General features: G+C 26.5%; 1 protein-coding gene across 8 annotated transcripts in view; it reads right to left on the bottom strand.

Moving 5' to 3' along the window:
• The window catches only part of LOC105250573 (protein sprint), a 142,255-nt gene that overhangs the window by 21,524 nt on the left and 95,426 nt on the right, over positions 1-25,305 (bottom strand). For 6 of the 8 annotated variants that reach the window (XM_025406864.1, XM_025406859.1, XM_025406862.1 and 3 more), the window contains one exon: positions 2,411-2,534. In XM_025406864.1, coding sequence (XP_025262649.1) covers positions 2,411-2,534 — 124 coding nt within the window. Of the gene's footprint in view, positions 1-2,410; positions 2,535-20,281; positions 20,567-25,305 lie in introns of all 8 variants that reach the window. The other 2 variants (XM_025406861.1, XM_025406860.1) reach the window with 1 other exon arrangement.

Raw genomic sequence — 25,305 nt, 5'->3', positions numbered from 1 at the left:
TCAAAGATATTTTTTGTTTTTTAAGTAGAAAGTCATATATGTTTCTTTTTTCTTTATAATCGATTTTTCTTGTCACTGAATAATCATTGTATTAATATTTATAATTAAAGAATATCGACAACCATCAAAATCGATAAAATCAAAATATAATAACATAAAAAAATTAATAACATAAAATTTATTAAAACATTTATAACATTGATATTGAAATTATATTCTTTAATTATGTATCTGCAATTATCATTTGCCATTTCAACTTGCAGCAAAGTTTTCTATAAATTGAGTTATATTGCTATGCGTACGATGTTGTTGATATTCGTATGAATGTTATAATATATAATTTTAGGAACAAAAACATTTTTGAAAGACAGTAAGTGATGTCACGAAATTTTGTATAGTCTTATAGCTACGAATTTAAATTGTATATTATAGTACGCTTAATTAAACACAATATTTAGTCATATTACCGCATGCAAATTTTATAATTAATCGGACAATTCTATATTTCATGTGATTATTATTTTTCTTTATTTTGTTAATTCTTTATTTCTTTTCTCTCTTTGAATAAATTTGTTATTTTTCACTATAATACGTTCGCGTAAATTATTTAAGTGTCGTCTTCGTATTTATCGAAACTTTAAATTTAGAACCTCGTATAAATTAATTGTAACACACTTTTCCATAGACCCTGCCCCTCTACCGTTAGGCGAGCTAGTCGAGCTGTGGCAAATAAGACAAGCGTTTGTCGCGTTATTTTTGCGAACTGATATGTGAAAGATCCTATCTGGCGGTCAGTTCCGATATTTCGATACGGCTTTCGCTTCGCGCAAAACACCCTCCATCTTTGTTCCTTCAAGCGCGAATACTCTTTATTTGTCTTGTGTCTTTGACGATGTTTCGTACTTTCTCATCCTCTCTAACACCCGAAAAGTAAAAAAAATAATGTCGCAATGTACACATTATAATAAATACCAAATATAAAAGTTCAGTAGCTAATTATTTATTTAATATTCACATCAGACAAACGCATATAAAAAATGTCTCACTTTTAAATATTCAATTTTCCTGACTTTAATTATTACGAAACAGTTATATATTGCCAGAGGTTTAAAATCAGAGCAAAATAATTATATTTTCTTGAATATTTTGCGGGTTCTTGTAATATAAATAACTTTTAATTAACATAAATAATCTTTTTACGTTTATCAATTTAAATTATGTTGATTAAAATCGATGAAAATAAATATATAGAGAAAATGTCTCTTTCACTCGTTGAAAAATGTAGATAGTAAAAAAAAATTTTAAATAATTCTAAATTATATTAATTATGTTTGAGAAAGGCAAAAAGATCATGTAAAAAGGTATTTAATCTTGAATACGATAAGTAAAAAAGAGTACAAAACATAAAAAAAATTGTTAAACATTAGTAAAAAATTGGCTATAAGCAAATCACTGCATTAACCATGTAATTTATATATAGTATATACGTATCATATTAATTAACATTAAATATGATCTAAGTTTTTTATTTTCTGTATTTTTTATTTTTTTTTGCAATTTTTATTTTAATAGAACTCTTTTTATTAATGTAACATTTTTTATATTGTTTTTTAAAATAAATATTATAATACTTGCAAAATAATGATACAAACATAATAGAATTAGTAGAGGATAAGAAAAAAAGGAAATGTTTAATACTTTCATTTATAGAATAATTCGCATAATTACCATGTATTGTAATTGCTTTAGAAATATTTATGAATTTTTACGTTTATTTATATTTTATTAATGACAAATAATTATTAGTACAATTGCATTATTTAATTTTAAAAATAATTATTAATAAATATTTTAATATATATTTCAATTTTATTAATTATTGGAAATATCTGAAATAATTAATAATGTATAAGTTTTAATTTTTTTATGTTAAGTTTTAATTTTTTTATAGTTGTTTTTTCAGTATATTTACTTAATATGATAAAAAAATCTTTCATAATTATTAACAAAATATGTGGAAGAAGAAATTAATTATATTAATAATTATGACATAAATATATCATAAATATACCTTGTGTGACAAAATTGATTTGCATATGTATAATACTAATATAAGTGTATAAATATATATACAATATATATATATATATATGTGTGTGTGTGTGTGTGTGTGTGTGTGTTCACAAAGAACAATTAACTCTATATATTATATATAATAAAAATATATTATATAATAATATATTATATAATTAAATATATTACATAATATATTATATAATAATATATTATAATATATTAAATATATTATACATATATAAAAATACATGTGTTACGCAATTTAAATAAATAAAACTGCATTGTTCTTCTCTTCACCTCCCTATTTTATTTCTTTTTCTTTTCAATAACTCACCTGTACATGATGTAACTGAGTAAGTTGACGATGCTGTAATGGATTCGGCGGCGAAGTACTCGGCGAGTTGACCACCTGAACGGTCCCGTGCTGCTGCAGGTACGGTTCCAGGAAGACATCGCTCCTGTAACAAGAAAGAGAGCAGAAAGGATTATAAATAGCCACATTCTCGTGTCAATTAGATCAGCTTTATGACGGGTTTACGATGTGGACGGCAGTATTACGCAAATGGCGCAGAGTAACACTGGTTTTCCCACGCAGGAATTTACAATATCTTTCCTTTCGATATCTTGATTCAAAAATATCGAAAAACAAGTATGTTTTATCTTTTATGTAATGCAGTTAAATATCTAGACAGGAAGAATAGTTTAAAATATAAAGAAATATTTTTAAATGAAAACTAGAAAGTCCGAAGAAGATATACAGGGTGTTTCAGAATTCGCGGATACGAGGACTCCACAGCGTGATTGTTCGTATCAAAACAATCAATTTTTTTCTTTGGCAGAATTGCGTTTGAGCATTACTTTTTAAGTGAGAGCAACTTTAATCTAACAAATAAGCGTTTTAGATTACGCTTGAATCATGGGTTTTGAACGTGTATGTTATTTTACCATTTCATTAAAGTGTTACAAGAATTATGCATCTAAATATCGCTATTTGTTTAATATAACTTACTTATATAACAAGATTTTTTAATTGATACTCTGAAGCAACTGAAGGGAAAGATAAGATTAAATTACTTGTAAATAATTTTGATCTAAAATTATTGTTCCAACATTTTAAAAATTTGTTAACCCTGAAAAGGGCCGATTAAATGCTTCAGAACATATGCTCAAAATGTAAACCTTTCATTTGTACACACATATTAGCTCTGCAAATAAGATTTTCTTGTGTTCATTGGAGCATTTCCGATATGACAGTTGCTATTAAGTGCCGCTCCTGATTGAAGCGTAATCTAATTGTAAGACGCTTATTCATTAGCGTAAAGTTGCTCTTACTTAAAAAGTAATGCTGAAACCCAATTTTGCCAAAGGAAAAAGTTGTTTGTTTTGATACAAACTGTGGAGTCCATATCTGCAAATTCTGAAACACCCTGTATATATATTATATTATATATATATATATATATATATATATATATATAAACAATTTTAAAAATAAATAAATAATTTACTTTTTATACAAAGAAAAAGAAATAAGAATTATAAAAAGGACCATTTTACATACATATTTATCGAAAATTTTTTTCTTTCTCTTCCGAATATTTATATTAAATTATTTAACACATGAATTGTTTTAAAATGTTAATACACACGCCATTAAAAATATACAATATATATTTGTGATCTGTTTATGATAAAACAGTTATTTATAACAACTATTTTAATTATAAAATATATAAATAATAAAAGTTAAAATTTCTTTAAAAATTTTTTTAATTAAAAGGAGTCCATTTTTAGTGCATGTCAAAAATGAAACATCGTGCCATACGGTACACGGAATTATCTGTTGCTGCTTATTGCCAGATGTATACATACATGTATTTATTAGTTACGGTACGGAAAGTAACGAAGTGCAACGGTAACGGCATAAGATGACGATGCTCTATTCTCTAATTTTTAATTCTCTGATAATCAGAACTGCTATGGTAAATAGATTCTTCTGAATATCTGAATTTAACTATTATATATTACAATCTGTAATAGTGCTTAAGAAAGTTTTATATAGAACATTTTTTATTTAAATATTGTTATGAGAGTATCTGCTATTTAATAGTAACCAGAAACTTGGGTTGTTCAAAATTATATAATTCAAAATCTTTCCTTATCTTAAAAATCAATTTGTCTATGATAATATAATACATTATTATTTTTGTTACAAATTTTATTGTAATATATACATATACAGAGTGACCGAAAAGTTTTTGCACATCCGAAGTGTGAAGGTAGATTGGCTTAAATTAGGAAGGAAAGTTCTCTACTATTTTGCGATATTTGCAATAATTAATGAAAAATTAATTAAAGAAGATCGGCCAATGCGCGTGGCTAGAAGTTTTTACATCCATTTTTGGAGGAGTGTAACTCCACAGAAAGGGATGTATATGTTTATATGAAAAACCTAATCTCCCTCAATTTTCGACAAAGAATCATCTAAAATTTCCGCACTTATTAAGAAACACCCTATATATATATATATATATATATATATATATATATATATATATATTGTTTGCAGGATCAAATATTTTAGAGTTTAGGACAAATTATTGATTAAAATACAATTATATTTATATAATACACTAAATAAAAAATAAAATTGTCTAATAGTATAATAGACAGCATTATTTTTAAATGTGATAATATAATATTATTATTTTTATACAATATTATTTTCTATTTTTTGTAATATATATTTGCAGAGATTAAATATTTTAAAGAATTGAAAAGAACAAAGTTATTATTATTTATTAAAATAATTTAATAAATAGTTATTTAAATATACGAGTAGATATATAATGGTTATTTACACATTAAACATATATAATGGTTCTTTATATATTACAATTTTATTTCCAATAATAAATATTTTAATAACAACATTTTACGACATAAATAAAATTATGTGATTAATATAAAATAAAATGCTTTAATCTAAAAATATATATAATTATCGAACTTTTAAACCATTCAGTGTATTTTATTTTTTATGAAAAATACTTTAATCTCATGATGTTGTGCTTATCAAACAGTTATTATTACGGCAGCTCTGATAAACACGACAAATTCTCATTAATCGAGCGAATTTGAAGCGAAATGGAAATTCTGAATTTTCCATTTAATTTAGCCTGAAAGGCCGCAAGAGTCAGGGACACGTGCCTTTCTTATGATTCAAAAGACGTTGTGAAAGAACTAGCGAACAAAGATCTATCTTTTCCCCTTAAACTACTAACTTATCGTGAAGCAGTCGCGCGAATTCTCGTTACCTTATAGTAGCACCCTCGTGTCGGAAACTTGCAGGTAAGTTCTCTTGGGGGATTAAATTATATAAGGAATGCATTGCACTGCTGCAATGTAAATAGGCTTTTATGTAATTTGGATGTCTATAAAATTATTTTATAAAAGGACAAGAAAATAATTAAGTAATGGGCTCTCATATGATTTTGATCTTGACATATATTATCAAAGTCATTCTCCTATGTGAGTAACATTCCAAAGATGTTAGCTATAATTCATCGTTTATTGAAAGATTATTAACGAAAAAAGTTTAATGAATAGAACAACATTATTTTACGACAATATACAATAAATTACAATATAATAAAAAGAATATAAGACTAACAATAGGAGAGAGACACTAATTATATAATAAAAATTGAAAAAAAAAAGCTAATATATATATATATATATATATATATATATATATATCACATGTTGTACTTTCACCTAAAATTGCATACATAGTGTAATATTCATGTTCAGAGATCTCCGGCCAATCTCAAGTTCGAGGCGGCCAAGTTACCTGGAAACAATGAATAACTGACGCTGATGCACATCATAGCACGTTTGTTTCCGACAAAATAGTCTCGCGACGACATTATTCCCGACTCGAACTTCGCGGGAAATGGTCGAATGTCAAATTCGAGGCATCAACATGCAAAGCCAACATTGTCGGCGGTCGTATTGTATTCACCAAGTGTGTTTGACAGCTAGATATTTCTCATATGTGTGCATGTATGTATGTATAGCGATCGAATCGCCAGGGGCATCGCGTGCTCAGATCAAATCCATGATGGATTTTTGCTTAATAGACCTTCAGTTGCCATCAATAGATTCTTTTATAGAATATTTGACGGTTCCTGAGAGTTTTTGAGTCAAAAGAAGAATAGAATAACTTGTAAGTGAATAAGATTGAGAGAAAACTGAGAAAATCAATATTGAAAATTCTCCTTCTAATAAATGTGTGATATAACAAACGTATATGATGTATGATAAGATATATATTATATATACAAGGTGGCCCACGTAAAGTGTTAAAAAAAACAAATTTATATCTCGGAAACGAAGCAATTTAGAGAAAAATATTTCAGACAAAAGTTGTATGATTTCAAGGGGGACATAAGATGGTGCCATTAGTTTGACCTTGAAGAGTCAGCTGAAGGTCACGTAAAGGTCGCCTCCAACTTTTCCAAACAGAACATCCTATATGCTTTTACATATTCTTGTAACTTATCTCGAGAGCTTTCCAAAACACTATAATTAAGATAGTTTTCACTAAGTACTTTCCAAGTTATGAGGCTTGAAATCATTTCTTATTTTTACATAAACCGTAAAATATCTTGTAAAATATTCATTTTTCGATTATCTTACCTTAATACTTTTATGTACAAAATAATGAGAGGAATCATTGGTGTAAAGAAAATAATTGTTTCGAAAAAAATGTAATTGTTAATTGCAAATTTATTTTATTTTTTTATATTTTGTTATTTTTACTTATATATCTATTTATTTATATATTTATATTTTATCTTTATTTTCCTTATTTTATATATATATATATATATATATATATATATATATACAGGGTGTAACTAAAAAAGCGCCCACGGAGCAAATAGCGTTATTTTTGATTAAAAATCCAGTCGAAAAGTCATGAACCATTTTTTTTTATAATGCTTAATAAAGCGGTAATTATTGAGTAAAGTTGCGTTTTACTCTAAATAAATAATAGAATTAATTAATAAATTTCTATTTCTTTCTCGAAAATTTTTCTGCATGACATTAGAATAAGATTTTAATTAGACGTATCTAGTGGGGTGGGGGTTTGGGTGGGACATAAAATAACGCGATAATTTGAAAAAAATCACAAGGCTCTTACATCGCACGCGTATCGATCTTCCTGCATAATACATGCTGAAATAGATAGCACAAATATATCCCTCTACTGCATATATCATGTTCATGGGATCCTCGAAACGTTTATATTACAAACTAAAGAATAAAACTGGATGTACTATATAGTATAAGTACGATAAAATAGCGCAATATCTTTGTACATCTGAATATGATACATATTCAACGAACTTATTTTCTCGTGCAATTTAGAAAGAAATTTTTTTCTTAAAAAAAATGTTAAAATATTGATATAAATATTCTTAATATATCTATTGATATATATACATATATATATATATATATAACTTTTGGGAATTTTAACAAATTAGAAACAGCTATAATCATCGAATTAAAAATTCAAAAACACAAAGGCTGATAAAAAAACTTTATTTTATCTTATTTTAATGAGATTTTAATTTGTGATATAATTATTAATATTCAATGTTAAAAGTTATGAGAAATAATGAAAAAAAGTTTGGCATTTTTTTAAAATTTTTGCTAAGAGAAGATTAGCTGTCAAAGAGATTCTTTAAATAATTAGATGGAATATTTATATCCTTTTCAATCAGAAATTTCACTGTATCATATTAGATAACGAGAAAAGGGGGATAGTAATGTTGAGAGTACATTCCTGGACCTATGCAATGATATTAGTCGTCTGTGAGAGCTTGGACTATGGGTGTTGCCATGACGATGGAAGGTTCTCAACACGTGGTTTGTTGGCGAGCACCGGTGACATTTTTACCTATTAACGAGCCACGGGGTGCATTCGGGTGCATAGAAAAAGGGTCGAACCCTCCGGTATATAAGGACAAAAGCACAAAGAAATTCGCCAGAGAGAAAGAGACACCTTTGGATATACTTTCTTTCGCGTTCTTACTCGCTCGAGGCGGAAGTTTAGCATATTTTCTCAGTGTAATTAAGAAAGACTTAACATGATGCATTCTGATTCTTTACGATGCATTTTAGCGTAGTTAGATGGAATGGTAATTTATCTACCTAATAAATATAATAGCATAAAAAAGTGATAAAAAATTAAAAAATTTAATGGATCGTTTTCATGAATAATTTTTTTAAAACACGCCTTACAACTGCGTTGGTTCTTTATGGCCTCTTTCTTATTTTAATTTTAAAAATTTAAGTTATAAAAAATTTCTGAAAGAGGAAAACTAAGAGAATCTGGGAAAAAAAGTTTATATCTAATTATATATAATTGTGTAAATATAATTATTTATGGATTTTGACTCGATCTAATCATATATATATATACAGGGTCTACCAAAAGTGTGGAAACCCCTAAATATCTCGGAAAATATACGTTTTACAGAAAAGTGTTTCCAACAAAAGTTGTAGGGTTTAAGAAGATCTATATACTGATTCTATCAGTTTGACCTTGGATGGCGTCGTCAAGGTCAGGTCAAGGTCACATTGACTTTTTTAAATGACACCCCCTACATTTGATTGCATATTCTTATAGCTTAATTCAAGAGCTTTCCAAAACACTATAATAATGTTCATTTTATTAAGTACTTTGCGAGTTATGAGGGTTGAAATAATTTCTTAATTTTACATAAACCATAAAATATCTAGTAAACCATTCATTTTTCGATTATCTTACCTTCATACTTTTATGTACAAAATAATGAAAGGAATCAATTGGTGTAAAGAAAACATACAGTTGTTTTTAAGAAAAAATATGGAATTGTTAATTGCAAATTACATATTTTTTCTTAGAAACAACTATGTGTTTTCTTTACACCAATTGATTCCTCTCATTAATTTGTACATAAAAGTATGAAGGTAAGATAATCGAAAAATGAATGGTTTACTAGATATTTTATGGTTTATGTAAAATTAAGAAATTATTTCAACCCTCATAACTCGCAAAGTACTTAATAAAAATGAACATTATTATAGTGTTTTGGAAAGCTCTTGAATTAAGCTATAAGAATATGCAATCAAATGTAGGGGGTGTCATTTAAAAAAGTCAATGTGACCTTGACCTGACCTTGACGACGCCATCCAAGGTCAAACTGATAGAATCAGTATATAGATCTTCTTAAACCCTACAACTTTTGTTGGAAACACTTTTCTGTAAAACGTATATTTTCCGAGATATTTAGGGGTTTCCACACTTTTGGTAGACCCTGTATATATATATATATATATATATATATATATATATATATATATATATGTATGTATGTATATAATTATTTTTTGTATAATTAGATCGATGAATTAGATCGTATTATGCATCCTTTATAATATATAAAACATTTGGCCCAACATAATTAAATAATAAGAGATTATTTCAAGCCTCATAACTCGAAAAGTATTAAATAAAAAAAATACTTTATTACAGTATTTCGAAAAACCCTTGAGGTAAGTTACAAGAGCTTTTTTTTGGGAAGAGATTACCCTGACACCCTGTAATTACATATATTAAGATCTATTTACTATCTATATTATCATTTATATATTATTTTATATTGTTATATGAAAATATTTATAACCCCGTAGAATTATGCAAAATTATATTAGAATTCTTGCTTGAGTATTACTCGATATAATTTTACATAATTTGATATGAAGATACAAATATTTTAATAAAATTACATATAAATAATAATAATAATATAAATATATCTCTTACTATTTATTATTATATATAATTTAATATAATTATATAAATCTATATATAATTGCACCGATTGGATATAGCTACATATATTTATACTATTGTATACATTGAGCCGATAAAGATTTCTAATTTAATTGCGTTTAAAAATATATAATTCTATCTAATCATATATACATATACATATATGATTTTATATGATCACTAGTTCATTCGTTTACCGCTACGTGACGTTTCTATCTCGTGTTTAAATACGAGAATTATATGTATAAAGCTTACAAAGGGACAAATATGATTAAAACTATTTTGCTTCAATTTAATTTTTTTGATATAAGTTCTTCAGTGGAGCAACTTCAAATTTTAGAAATTATTAAATTGATTTTATAAGTCGGACAAATAAATGTCCAGTGAATAAATGTAAATGATCAGTTCATTATATACTTAAGATGTAAAATTCATATACACATACATATACATATATATATATATATGATTAGATCAGGTCAAAATTCATACAAAATTATATTATATATAATTGGACATAATCTTTTTTTCCCGGGTATGTAATGATATAGCATGTAATAATATAACAAATTTTATTACGAAACATTTTTGAGAATTAATTGCGAAATGTCGACAATAATATTACATGTGAATGCAAGAGGGAGAATTGAACTTTATCTATTTAAACATAGGAGTCACAATCTACATAGTTTCGTATTCAAAACGAGAGCTTGCGATTCCAGACGTTGCGTCGAGTCACCTCGTTACAATTGGAACATTGCCAATCTTGAAAGAAAATTTATGATGTTGCCACTGATATCATTCGATTTTATCTCCCACGTTTGGTGTAAATATATCCGCTATTCGCCTTCTTATATATAAAGCATTTTTTATTATCTATCTACATAATTAATGCAACGTAATATTTTTTCGAGTTTTTGAAAACACGTTAAAATTATTTAGAAAAAGAAGAAATTGTGTATATATGTTATGTACGAAAATTATAATTGTATATATATATATATATATATATATATATATATATATAATTAAATATTTTAATATATAAATATTTTAATATTATTAAATTGTTATTTCATAATCATTAAACAAGCTATATTTTTTCTCTAATTCTAGAAAGGGATAATGCTTCATGCAAAATAAGTCGTAAGTAATGAACATTATATTTTCATATAAATTTTTATTTGAGAGGAAATTGGAAAATTAGAAAATTTATGCAATATTTATATATATTTCCAAATAACTTCTAATGATCTCTAAACATATTATCTATAATATTATACATAAATAAAAAAGTACAATATAAAACTACAACATAACCATTTTCTATTTAGGAAAACAATTTAAAAATTACACAATTACAATTTAAATTAATTCTTCTAAAAAAGTTATTCTCTCTCTCTCTCTCTCCCTCTCTCTGTCTCTCTCTCTCTCTCTCTCTCTCTCCTCCCTCCCTCCCTCCCTCCCTCCCCTCCCCCCTCTCTCTGTGTGTGTGTGTAAAAATATTAATATTAAATAATCATAAACAAAGAAAAGATAATTTTAAAAATTAATTAACTAAAATCTTGTTTAAATATTATAGAAACTATTAAAAATTATACAATAGAGAAAAAAGAAAAAGAAAGAGAAAGTTTGTAAAAGATATAGGAAAGAATAAATTATATATGCAAAAATGTATGTGCGTATGTATATGAGCTATTAAATATAAAAAAATCTTAACAAATAAACAAATATCAATAATATTGCATGATATAACGTTGCAATAAAATTAACAAAATTTAAAAAAAATTATTTTGAAACATTAAATTATATTTTTTTTACTTAAATGTTATAAAGTTAAATATTGCCATGGTTCAAAGGAATTTATTATCGTGAAAGGATTTTTTTATCGTGACGATAATTAAATCCCGCGACAAAAAGGAGGCTAGTAATATATTCTTTTAACGGTTTTCAGTCACGAGATTTTGCGAGTGAAAGGGGATTGGAAAAGTTGTCGATTATGATGATCATCGACCGGAAAAATATGGCTTGCCACTAGCCTAACAATCTCGTTCTTTCTCCTTTCGACCGTTTTTTCTTATGTGTTCTTTTTTCCTTTTCCTCTCATTCTATTTTTTCATTCATTTGACAGAAAGTTATTTTATCGCTAAGTAAAAATAACTATCAGTATTCTGTGAATATTAAAAACAAAAAGTCGTAACAGTTTTGAGGCGTGAAGGTCAAGTAGGATATATATATATATATATATATATATATATATATATATATATTAATTTCTAACGAATAGCATATCTTTTTCAAACAATAATGCGTTTTTTTATATCAATTGATTCCTCTCCTTATTTTGTGCATAAAAGTATTTAGATAAAATAATCAAAACATGAATATTTTACGGAATATTTCATAATTTATATAAAATTATGTCAAATTAAAGTGCATATATATAATCTCGTAAACTATTCAATTTTTTGATCATTCTATTCTTGTAACTAACTAATATTGCGAAGAATGTATGTAGAAAAATTAGGAGATGGTTTCATTTAAAAAAAACTAGTTTAACTTATTCATCTCCTTGATGATTTTGAAAAATGCTCTCAAGATTCAAGATTATCAACTTTTTTTTCTTTCTCAAAATTCTATAAATTTCGTCTGAAATATTTTTTCATACAAATTTCGGAGAGAAAAATTTTTTAATGCTTTATCTTTCTATATATCTTAATCTGTCTTTTATCTTCGTGGAAATTTTTTAATTTTCGTTGTTATTAATATTTTATTGCTTTGTCGCAAAATCAAGTGCACAGTTTCAATCAAATATGTATGATTATCTCATGGAATCTCTCATCTCATACTACATGAGCAGCTTGCAGACTCCGTCGAGTCAGCAGCTCCGATAAACGCGAACTTAATTAACGCATCGAACAGAGGGCTTCCGCCAATATCCGGTATTGTCCAACGGGAGAAGAAAGATGAGACATCCCCACGCGGTCGGTTTAATCTCTCTCTTGATTAACCACGTCGTGTGGCGCCCAATAACTCGGTTATGTTCGAATGAGACACACGAAGCTTCTTTCCTTCGGAACGATTACTTTCGTAACTACTCTACGCTTTCAGAGATCATATCTATTCTTCTTCCTTCTCTTTCTCTCTTTCCTATTCTCTCGGGACTTCCAAGTTTCGAAGCGTGATCGCAAATATTACATTGCTGCTACTTGAGCTCAGCATCCGATCAATTCAGCAAGAGATAATCTCGTTAGAAATGATTCAGGATATCGCGGAAATAGATAAAATGATAAAATGCACGAAAAGTACAATAAATTTTTTTTTTACGGAAGTGCGTATTTTTTATTAAATTATATAAAAAAAGGTAAAAATATACGAAATAGAAAGAATATAGTGCGTAAAAAAGGATACTACATACTCAACCTTTTGAAATAAATTTTTTTAAATTAAAATTTTATGCGAGAAAATTTTCTATTTATTTCTTCACATAATCTACAAAAAAATTATTATTGATTATTGACTGTAGTATTAACTATGAGAAATTCTGTATAATTGTAATTCAGAATTATACACAAATATTCTGTAATTAAAATTTTTCTGTATTAATTTGGAAGATAATTTGAATCCAGATAAAACACTATGTGCGACAGCTATACATAATAATTTTTCCAATATTTCTATCACCTTCGACGCTTTTTAATAAGACTTTCTTTCATATACATATTTATCAAGGTAGATAAGATTAAGAATACAAATATGTAAAATATGGTTGTATGTTTAAAAATATAGTTTAAACTGTTTTGGTAAAATTATATCAATTGGTCGAAATGTTTTTAAAAAAAAAACTCTTTTTTTCGGTTCATCCGAAAAGATTATCTAACGAATGACGTTTTCGATAAATAGTAAAAAAGAAAAGAAAAAAAAGAGACTGAGAGAGAGAGAGAGAGAGAGAGAGAGAGAGAGAGAGAGAGAGAGGAGGGAAGAGAAGGGGAAGAAGGAGAAAGAGCTCATTGTCGATCGATCATGCGTCGAGTTATTGCGATGCGCGCGCCATTAATTAAATTCCACTTCGCCTCCAACAAAGAAATAATAATGACATTAATGTATTCTCTTTCTCTAGCCAGATTATAAGCTATATTTACTCGGTAAATTTAATTTTTACATAAGAACTAAAATTTTCCTCAGAAAATCCAATTTTGATGTATATTTTGTGTATATGTAATGTGTAATATTTTTTATGTATATTTGGCAACTCTTCAGTTTTCAGTCTTATCCTCGAATCTTTGTAAATTTTTTATGTAATAGGAAGAAGAATATAAAGATTAAAACAAAATATGTTTAAAAGAAACATATTAAATCGAAAAATACACAACGAAACTTAGCCAGCCATACATATCTATACAATATGTAATATATTCTATTTCAATATATGTAATATTACATAATTTAAAAAACGCATTTTTGCACATACGCACACACACACACACACACACATTACAATAAATTATTTTCAATGTTTCAATTCTAATATTTAATTTTAATTTTCCTTACAATTTGTGTATTTTCTGTTATTTATTATTATTATCTACTATTATCTATTATTACCTATTATTATTAAGTTAATTTATTATTTTCATTAATTTTGAAAACAATGATTTAATTACTTATTGTTAGAAAAATTTAATATTAAATACTCTCTTTAAAAGTAATATCATGTAAATGGTGTAATAAATAGAAGCAATACAAGAAAGCAGAGCAAATAATTTAATATTATAGTTATATACTAATTTATGAAACAAAGACTCTAAAGATTTTTTTACTAAATAATAACTATGAATAAAAATAAAATATTATTATGCATAAAAAACAAAAGTTTAAATAAGGAAGAAAAGACAGGAAAGAAGAAGCGAACAACGGGAACAGAGAGATCTATAGAAGTCAGGTGTTTTAGAGTGACTTCCGTTCAATGGCCTATCCGGTTTCTCGCATAGAGCGAAACCGAAGCCGAAGAGTTCCTCCTTAGATTTCAGCTTGGCAGACCCACTACACAAGCTTGGATTACTATAATACGAGTCGACACTCCTCGCTCACTAAGCATGTCGACAGTCTGCGACGTTGAATTTTTGAATTCTTAATGAGTTCTGGCACAATAAGTTTGAAGTCCTTCACTATTTTGGCTATATAATTTAAAATAAAATTTTATTAATTTGACTATTATAAATCAAAAATTAAGGGTATTATTGAAATTTATGCATTATTTGAATATTATTCGAATAGGACGTATTATATTATTTAAATGTATTAAATGATCTATGACAAAATTTACTATTATATATTAATTGTATTATATATTTTATTAATTATATAAAAATATTATTTATATATCTACGATACACACACACACATACACGCATACACACACACACACACACACACACACACACACACACACACACACACACACACACACACACACACACATACATATATATTCTTTAAAATTGAATAATAATATTAAAATTAAATTAAAATAAAATATATAATAGGAGGGAATATATATATATAATATTATTTAATATAATATTATAATACATATAATATTCTATAGTTAATATGTAATAAGATTAATGTTTTTCAAATATATATATATTTCACTTAACATCAATTTCATAAGGTCAATAAATAGATCTTTTTACATCCTACAACTTTTGTCTGAAACAATTTTTTATAAAACTTATATTTTTTTAGATATTTCGAGGTCCGACCTTTTTCGAACATTCTGTGCTGTAGCGATGTAACGACACGTTTCCGATTCTAGGTCCATTTGCAAAAAATGATCCTTTTTCTGAAAGTTTGTTGAATTTCCGAACATCCTGTACATATACATATATATATATATATATATATATATATATTTGAAAAAATTAATCATATTATATATTAACTATAGAATATTATACGTATTATAATATTATATTATAGGTATATATTATATATTATATATATTATATATATTATATATATATTATATATATTATATAATATTATATATATTACCCCGTATTATATATTATATTTTAATTTAATTTTAATATTATTGCTCAATTTTAAAAAATGACGAAAAAAGAGCATTTTCGCCGGTCTGTCTATTTACAAACTACTTCTAGACACAGTTTTGGCATATTTCCAAAAAGCATCGCATATTTCCTTTTTATACAATGTCAACTCGCAAGTAATATTTTCGTCTTTCCTCTTCAATAATAAATAACACCCGTCTCAAAGCATATACAAAGCGAACGAATGACTGTTCGACTTAAAGGAAACCGGAAGGACACAGGCTGACGTACATATATCCCCAGTGGATTCGATGTACCTTTCAAAGGATTCTCGAAGAGTCGATATATTCGCGACCAAGAAGAAAACGGAAGAATCCACTTTCTCCCTCGAAGGATTTGGAAGTCAGACTCGATTTTCACGTGGAAATGGGTTTTTCTACTGTCGATCCGCGAGGAATTCTGCGGAGAAAGAATCTCATCAAAGTAAGACCTGCATTCATATTATTATCCTTCGATGCGATACAAAAATATTTTTTCATTCTCTATTTCTAAGCGATTCTTTAAAATAAAAACTTGTTGGAATTCTCGAAACTTGTTAGAAGAGATTAGCAATTTATAATTCTAAAGTAATTAAGAAATAAAGTAAAGATTAATAAATAAAATTGAATAAAAATTTAATTCTACGTATATAACTTAGAAATTTGATTCTTTGATATATAAAACCAACTAATCATTAATTGTAATTTTTATTGATCACTCCAAAAATTGAAATCTAATTATATAGACTAATTTTAATCATTAATTATATAAAATAAAAATAAAAAATATAAACAAAATTAAAGGCTCTCGAAATTAACAAAATAAATTAAAATATTGATAGGCCATAAGGAGCCAAACGCGGATGTAAGGCGTGTTCTTTTTAAATAATTATCCAAGAGAACGATCAAATTAAACGGTCATCTTTAATACCAAACGTTTCGGACTCAATTCGAGCCTTCTTCAGTGATTCTGAACAAAACAAAAAAGAACCACATGAGATATATACATTAAAACGCAGTCAATCATAATAAAATACGGAAAAAACATAGTCATCATACGTGCATGATCGTTGAGAGAAAACGCGAGCTCATCAAGGCAAGTCAACTCGAAGGAAGCCAGACATACATGGTTCTTTAAACGGTGCAAGGCGCAAAGAGCGATGCACTAAACAAATAAATATAATATGAAAACGTCGTAAAAAAAAAAAAAAAAAAAAAAAAAAAAATAGTCAAAAATATGCAACTATAGCTCACTCGGTATCGAGAAGACGTGACAAAGACGAACACGAACACTTTGCACGCACATAGCCGATTAGACAACAGATTTAACTGCCAACGGTGAAAAGACAGTTACGCGTAATCAATAATAACAGTACCGCATGTACAGAGGACGAAAGCAATCAACGTACAACAATCGCAATCAAATCTTCGATATATTATCGATTATCGATAGACAAGAAGCATTCAGCTTTAAGGTGTCGTTCTGGAGATTTAATGCATTTCTTTGACGTTTAATATGGATCATCTCCGATATCAATCTCCTCCCCAGAAATGCCTCCTCATCCAAAATCTCAACGCCATCAAAATCGTGCGTGTGATCCAGAGCTCTGTGTTCGGCAATGACAGACGTGAGGTTCTTTTTATGTTCCTTGAGCCTGGTCTTCAACGTCCCGTTTGTCCCACATAGGAAGCGTTGCAATCCATGCAGTTGATCTTATAGACTATGTTGTTGCGAGAGTCCTTATCTAACCTGTCTTTGCCAACTTTAATGAAACGGCGCAAATTATTTATTCCAGTGTAGGAAAGTTTCACATCTAGATCTCTAACGCATTGTCGGAAACGTTCGGAAAAGTTCTTAACGTACGGAACATTGAAATATGAGATCCTCCCCCCTCCATCAACACCGTCAACCTCATTGTTATCTGCAGTCAAAGTATTATCCAATCTATTAATTATATAATTCTTATATTACTAATAATATAATTAAATATTATTAATAAGATAAAGAATAAACAAAATTGAATGAAGATTCTAAATATATACGCTAAAAATATAATTTAATTTTTTAAATATATAATAAAGAAATTTAATTATTAATTACTTCATCATTAATTTATATGACTTCGAAAATTAAAATCTAATTGTGTAGAATAATATTTTTAATCATTAATTATACATAATTCGTATAATTTCAATCGATATGTGATTTATTGATGAATATTTCGATTATTGGAAACATTGAAGAAAACTTTCTATTTGTTTTATCGAACAATTAGTGTCAAGAGAGAAACGAATAACCAGAATATGCAAGAAAATTAAAAGAAATCACGCAAAACATAATATATCATTTTCGATCTAATATTCCGAGATACTCGTAGAATTCAAACTTTTGTATTCTTATAGTGATAAGGAAAAGCAAACAGGTTTTTTTGTTTATATAAAATATTGTTATAATATTAAAACAGAAAATATAACTTAACGCCTTTTCTAGAAAGAGAAGAAAAGTCACGGAAAGAAGAGAAAATGAGAGATTCCCGCAGAAATCTGTTTAATTAAATGGAAAGTGTGATCATGATAAATCGGAGAATCATGATCCCGGAAGATTTGCAACTAATTTCGTATCGGATCCGAAAATTATTATATTTACTTGAACGTAGTATTATAAAATTTTTAAAAAAATAATCGTAATATAATCTTTATTAATGATAAATAGAAAAAAATTAAAATTTTAGAATTAAGAATGAGAAGTATAATTATATTATCAAGTAAAAATATATAACATGTTAATAATTATTAATTATTTAAAGAATTATTACATTTTATTTCGACGAAATAAATAGACCATTAGAAAGAAATAGACAAGAAATTCTCATCAATTTCTATCACTTATTGTTAGACTATTATATCTCTTAGACCATTTTATTATAAATTATAAAATAATGTGTATATTTGTGATAAGAATTTTTGAATATATAATTTATGATTTAATAAATAAATTGTAAATTATAATTCGCACAAATATTTTGTCTTTTCCATTCGCGATTTTTCTCGCGAAATATATAAAAATATATATAATTTAAAATAATACAATAATCTAATATTGAGAACAAATACATAATAATTTAAAATAATACAATAATCTAATATTGAGAACCAATACACACACACACACACAAAGTAATTATGAAATTAGTAATTTAATTCCATTTTAATTCAAGCTTAATTTAGGAGCCCTTGTCCTCTCCTCAAGAAGAAGATTTTTAAAAGGACACAAGGGGACGAGACCTTCTCACAAAAAAAAAAAAGAAATGAGACTCCGTAGTCTATTCGTGGGAGAATAAGCGGATCACGACTAAGCGGCTTACATAAGAATCAACCTCGAAAGGTTTCCTCTCGCTCTTGGCCACTTTGCTATCATATTTCATAGTAATCACTGATTAAAATCGATTTCCTTGCGCCAGTTACGTGGGATCGCTAGATCATTTTTCCTTCCTTCTTGCATCGATCTCGGATCGTGCAATAAATCCACACACGATTTATCTTCGATATTAATATTCACACAACTGAAAACTATATGTTTTTCAATCAACATCTATCTTATTTACATTATCTCAATCGTATCATCTTATATTAAAAAAAAATTTTGTTCTAATTAAATTTTAAGCATACGAAATTATATACATAATTACTTATGCTAAAATATCTTAATATCTACATAATATCTTACACATATATAATATTTGTATGCGTAAAATTTAATTAGAATAATTTTTTTTTAAATATAACATGATTCGATAGAGATAATATAAATAAGAGATAGATGTTGATTATTATATATATATATATATTGTATAATGTCTTGCACAATGATCACACACATACATACACACGTAAAAAGTATATTGAAAGTATAATAATTTCTTAAATAGAGCAACTTTTTCTTTCAAAAACTTTTAAATGACGTATCATTTTTCAGTTCAATGTTTATGTAACGAATAAGAAATGATTAGTGTACATATAAAAATTATTGCAGAGGAAATATCATAAAAATATAGTTAAATTAGATCTTTTTACTATTATTACAAAAAAAATGATAAAAGTATTTCTCTCAACTAGATCTATATTGTCTGATTTTCTTTACTTCTGTTATAGTAAAGAAAACGCTTTCTTCCTAGATTTTTTTTTCAGAAGATTAATTTTTTTTACGAAAAGATTTTTACCTCTTAACGCCGATTTCCGCATAACGACCCCTGCTGATTGCACGTGTTGTTACATTCCTGCCATTACCATTACCAGGACTCGTGTACAACGTCAATATGTCGTTGTTATTGATGTTGCCGATGATCGGCGGCAACATTATGGAAGGAATCCACGATCGAATTTCTCACGACAAATGTTCAAACGACGACGATTGGCATTTCACTGACGCATCGATGCGCGTCGGGATTTTTATAGTTCAGAATAGTTATAGTACAGAAAAATTTTGCTTGGTCACTTCAAACGATCTACAAGATTTATCGGTGGATTCATGGAGATACGAACGAAACATGAAATATCGGTTGCATATTATTTAACACTATTAATTTATTAATGATGGTAAAAAAATGTGTTTTATTTTTTCAAAACAGAAATTTTATTATAAAAACTAAATAATTTTAATGACACAAATCTCTCTCAACAAATTATTAAATATATAATTATATTTAGAATTTTATACAGTATAAAATATAATTATAGATTTAATAATTTTATGAAGGATATTTATGTCATTAAAATTATTTAATCATTTTTTGAGAGAAAGATTTATTAAAATTATTTAATTTTCCTAATAAAATTTCTGTTTTAAAAAAAACGAAACACATTTTTTAATATTCTATGAAATTAAATATTTATGAAATTTATGGAAATTAAACACTTTTTTAATTAAATAATTTCTAAGGATATTATTTATGTTACTGAAGTTATTTTATTTTCCTAATAAAATTCTCTAAAGATAGAATATTTTATAATAATAGTAGAGAAACTACACATATCTATCGCAATTCAAACATTTCTCGGCATTTTCGTGAAACGGTAATGGCGGCTAAAAATCAAACTATATGGCCACGGGGAAAAAGGGTGTAAGTTAAATGCCGAGAAGAGAGTAGGGAAGAACGGCAGAGGAGATATCGTGTTTGCGCCGGCTGTCCGGCGACTTCCGTCGTGTTCCCTTTCATTTCTTGGTTGGCCAATATCCACGAATATGCTCCTGAGAGCTTCCTTTTTTTCGTTCACGAACGATATCGATAATAACACACTCGTTTCTCCTTTCGCGACCACTTTTTATGTCTGCGAATAACCTTCGTAGACCTGGTCCTATATTTTCGATATTAGCATAAATCCGGTGGCTCATGAACGTTACTTTTTATTTCATATTTTTTTCATGACAGAACACGTACAAATAATAATCGTATGAATAAGATATAATTACACACGACACAAACGACTTTGAAATATATATTCTCTTTCTATTTATGTAACATTCCTATTTCTACGTATTTCTTTAAAAATTGTTTACGACACTTTCAAAGTCTCAATGCATTTTGTATATTTCGCATTCTATTCTACTATTATCGTTAGTAATATAAAAAATTATATAAAATATATTATAATACAATATATATGAATATATTATAAAACAATATATATAATAAAATATTATATATATATATATATATATATTTATTTATTTATTTATTTATTTGTTATAACACATGATTTGTATAATTTAAATTAAATTTGTAATCCCTTTTTCATAATGTGTAATGCATACACTCCAAAATAATTAAGGAATGTTTATTCGTTTATGTTTTCATATTGTAATTAAGTCTTTCCAAAAGCTTTTATTTCAAAGGTTATAAAAAAAGAGCTTATTTCTTTTTCTTTAAAGTATTTTAATTTCATATTTTAAGTTTTTTTTAAATTTAAAAACTTTGTAGAGCTTATGTATTACAAAATTTTCTACAGTTTTCCATTTTGATATCATGCATTGTATATGTATTTTTTAAAATTTTTATTTCAATTTTAAATCAATATTTTTCATAAAGCTTTCGACTTTTCAATTTAAAAATTACCATTTTTCTTATAAAATTAGAAACATGAATTTAAAACAATTTAGAAATAAGCTTTGTGTGGCTAGATAATTTTCTTATCAAATTTTCTTTAGAAAAGTTCTGCTGCAAATTTATTGAATGAATTACAATTAAAAGAAAGTATCATTCTCTACAATAGCTTCTGTGTAAGTATCTAATTTAATATCTTAATTACATATGGCAATATCTGTATAGTTTGATTTGTCTGGTTTAATTCAGTTTTAATGGAAACTGAATTAAGTGCTTTGCATAGTCGCTATTTTGGACTCAAATATTGTGGAAGATTCCGGAAAGATTTAATCTCGTTCGCTGCGTTTCAAGGTTTTCTTTCTTGACAATATTTATAATGACACCCCGAAACTTTCTAGTTAAGCGATAAGGATTCGCGTTGGGAACTATTCGATTATTTTTGTGTTTGTGCAGTTCCAAAAATGAGATTACTTTTATCTTAAATCCCACGTTTTTTTCGATATTTAATCGAAAAGCCGCGAATACAATTGTGCGATCCTATTAAAGTAAAACTCGGAGAGCTAATAGTGTTTTCGTTTCGATAATATCATGAAAGATCATATTATTGAAACGCAAACAATTCCATAAAATCGATTTTATATCTTTTATAGATTTAAAAAGATATGAAATATAAAGAATCCATATAAAATAGTTTTTAATAAAATAATAAGGCATTTATATACTTTTTTATATAATATTGTTTTATAATTTATAAATATAATATTCTTTTATAATTTATAAATATAATAAAATTTAATTAAATGTAAAACGTTTATATTAGTAAATGTAGTTAATAAAATATAATTTGATTTGATAAATTATGAAATAATTATATGATGAATTATGAATAAATTATAAAATATAATTTATCAAATCAAATTATATTTTATTAACTACATTTATTAATATAAACGTTTTACATTTAATTAAATTTTATTATATTTATAAATTATAAAAGAATATTATATAAAAAAGTATATAAATGCCTTATTCTTTTATTAAAAGCTATTTTATATGGGGATCAAAGAAATATAATCGACCAAACTAGCCAGAAATTGATTTATTAGTACGACGTTTCGACCATATGGTTGTGGTCCTTATCAAGTATACATTGGAAGAATTATAAAAGATACTAAATTAATTAACGGTTTAAATATATAGTACGCTCAACGAATTAAATTATAACAATTTTAGTATACCGATGTAATAAAAATCAGGAGACGGCATGGATGATAATCTTGTAAATTGCACAAGTCACATTAAAAAACACGTTATTTTTTAACTAAATTTGAATTCGAGAGAAATTAATGCGTCTGTGAGAGACTTCGTCAAGAGACTAAACAATAACGATATGAAAACTGAACTACGTGACCTTTATTACTTTGTCGTAAATATTGTTTAAACTATCTGTGCCTTTCTGTAGGTTGATTAAATTATTAAATTTCTTGATGAAAAACATCTCAGCAATTTCTCTCTTTCGTACATATTTTTCATTATGCAAGATATTGGGTTTCAACCAGTCGAAATCGTGTCTGGATTCCAATCTATGCTTACTAATGACCGAGTGATTAGATTCGTGTAGCTTTATATTGTCTATTTTATATGGATTCTTTATATTTCGTATCTTTTTAAATCTATAAAAGATATAAAATCGATTTTATGGAATTGTTTGCGTTTCGATAATATGTATAAATATATAAAACCTATAAAATTTTCTATTTTTAGAAAATGTATAATTTGCAACAAAATTCTATTTACTAATTAATTTGCTAGATAATAAAAAAAAAAATACATAAATACATACTATATTATACATATATATTACACACACACATACACATATATTCCTTGAATTTTTGTTGTAAATTAATCATCAAGAGTAATCTTAAGAGACCAGAACTGAATAAATTAACGTCAAAAAAATATTTGCTTTGTAGAAATCACAGTATTATACCAATTGTTAATTTAATAATTAGCAATAATTTAAACAATAATTATAATTTTGATCTTATAATTCGAAATATTATAATACATCATGTGTATGTGTTTTTGATATGAATGTAATTTTGCACGAACAGTCGTCGAAATGACACGTATGCCAACGTCTCTCAATAATTTTACTTTCATCGGCGGAAAAAATTCTAATAGTGATTGATCGTTTCGCTCGCTGCTCAATCGAGAGTCACGATTCATTTTCGCAAGTCCGACATGATGTCAACATCAGCAATCTCGGTGAGACTTAATGACGATCGATGGGCGAATTAATTTAGAATCTCACACTATTTTCACACTATCTGTGTGAAATTTTACTCGATCTAGAAGGCAAAAATATTTCATCCACTTGTTTATATTAAGTAAATTTTGCTTTTAGCGTTTTAAGCCAATTATATTTCGTTTTCGTCGAATTTCCGATTATTTTTTAACGTATAATGTTTTCATGATATTTTAGGAATTATTACATATAAGTATAAATTTTTTTAAATATTTTATATAATATTTTAAATATATTAATAATACATATTTTCATTAAAAAATAGCTTCATAAATATATATGTTTTATATATTAAAATATATTTTGTATATTTAAAATATATTTTTTATAAATTGCTCAATTTTTGTATCGTACGAAAATATAATTTTCATTATCAAACATAATTCACGTTTTACTATCGCTTGTATACAATATTAAGAAAATATATATAACTAAAATAAAAATAATGTGAATAATGTCATGAAGTACTTCACATTACACATCTGTCTCACAATAATACTTAACATTATATCTAACAAGCCGGAATATACTGTTATTTGTTATTTATACTTGATTGATTATATAGGCGAAAGTACAGTAATAAATCATATCTTCCTCTCCCTTCTTTATCTTTTTTTTAAATTACTTGATAACTTATCGTTAAATAAGAACATCATTTTTCTTGTTTGGTCATTCTTGAATCCTAACAGTGGCATACAAAATATGAAAATACTGAAAAAAGGAAGAACGTAAATATATTATGTCACTGCATATGAAATGAAACAAGACATGGCGTCCTTCTCGTCATTTCGAATATTTACTCATGCATCGTGCATTATTATTAATCTCTCGC

This window comes from Camponotus floridanus, unplaced genomic scaffold (assembly GCF_003227725.1).
Source record: "Camponotus floridanus strain SB8 unplaced genomic scaffold, Cflo_v7.5 scaffold159, whole genome shotgun sequence".
In the NCBI taxonomy this organism is placed as follows: Eukaryota; Metazoa; Arthropoda; class Insecta; order Hymenoptera; family Formicidae; genus Camponotus; species Camponotus floridanus.
Note: the sequence above shows the minus strand (reverse complement) of the source record. Positions and strands in the feature narration are given on the sequence as shown.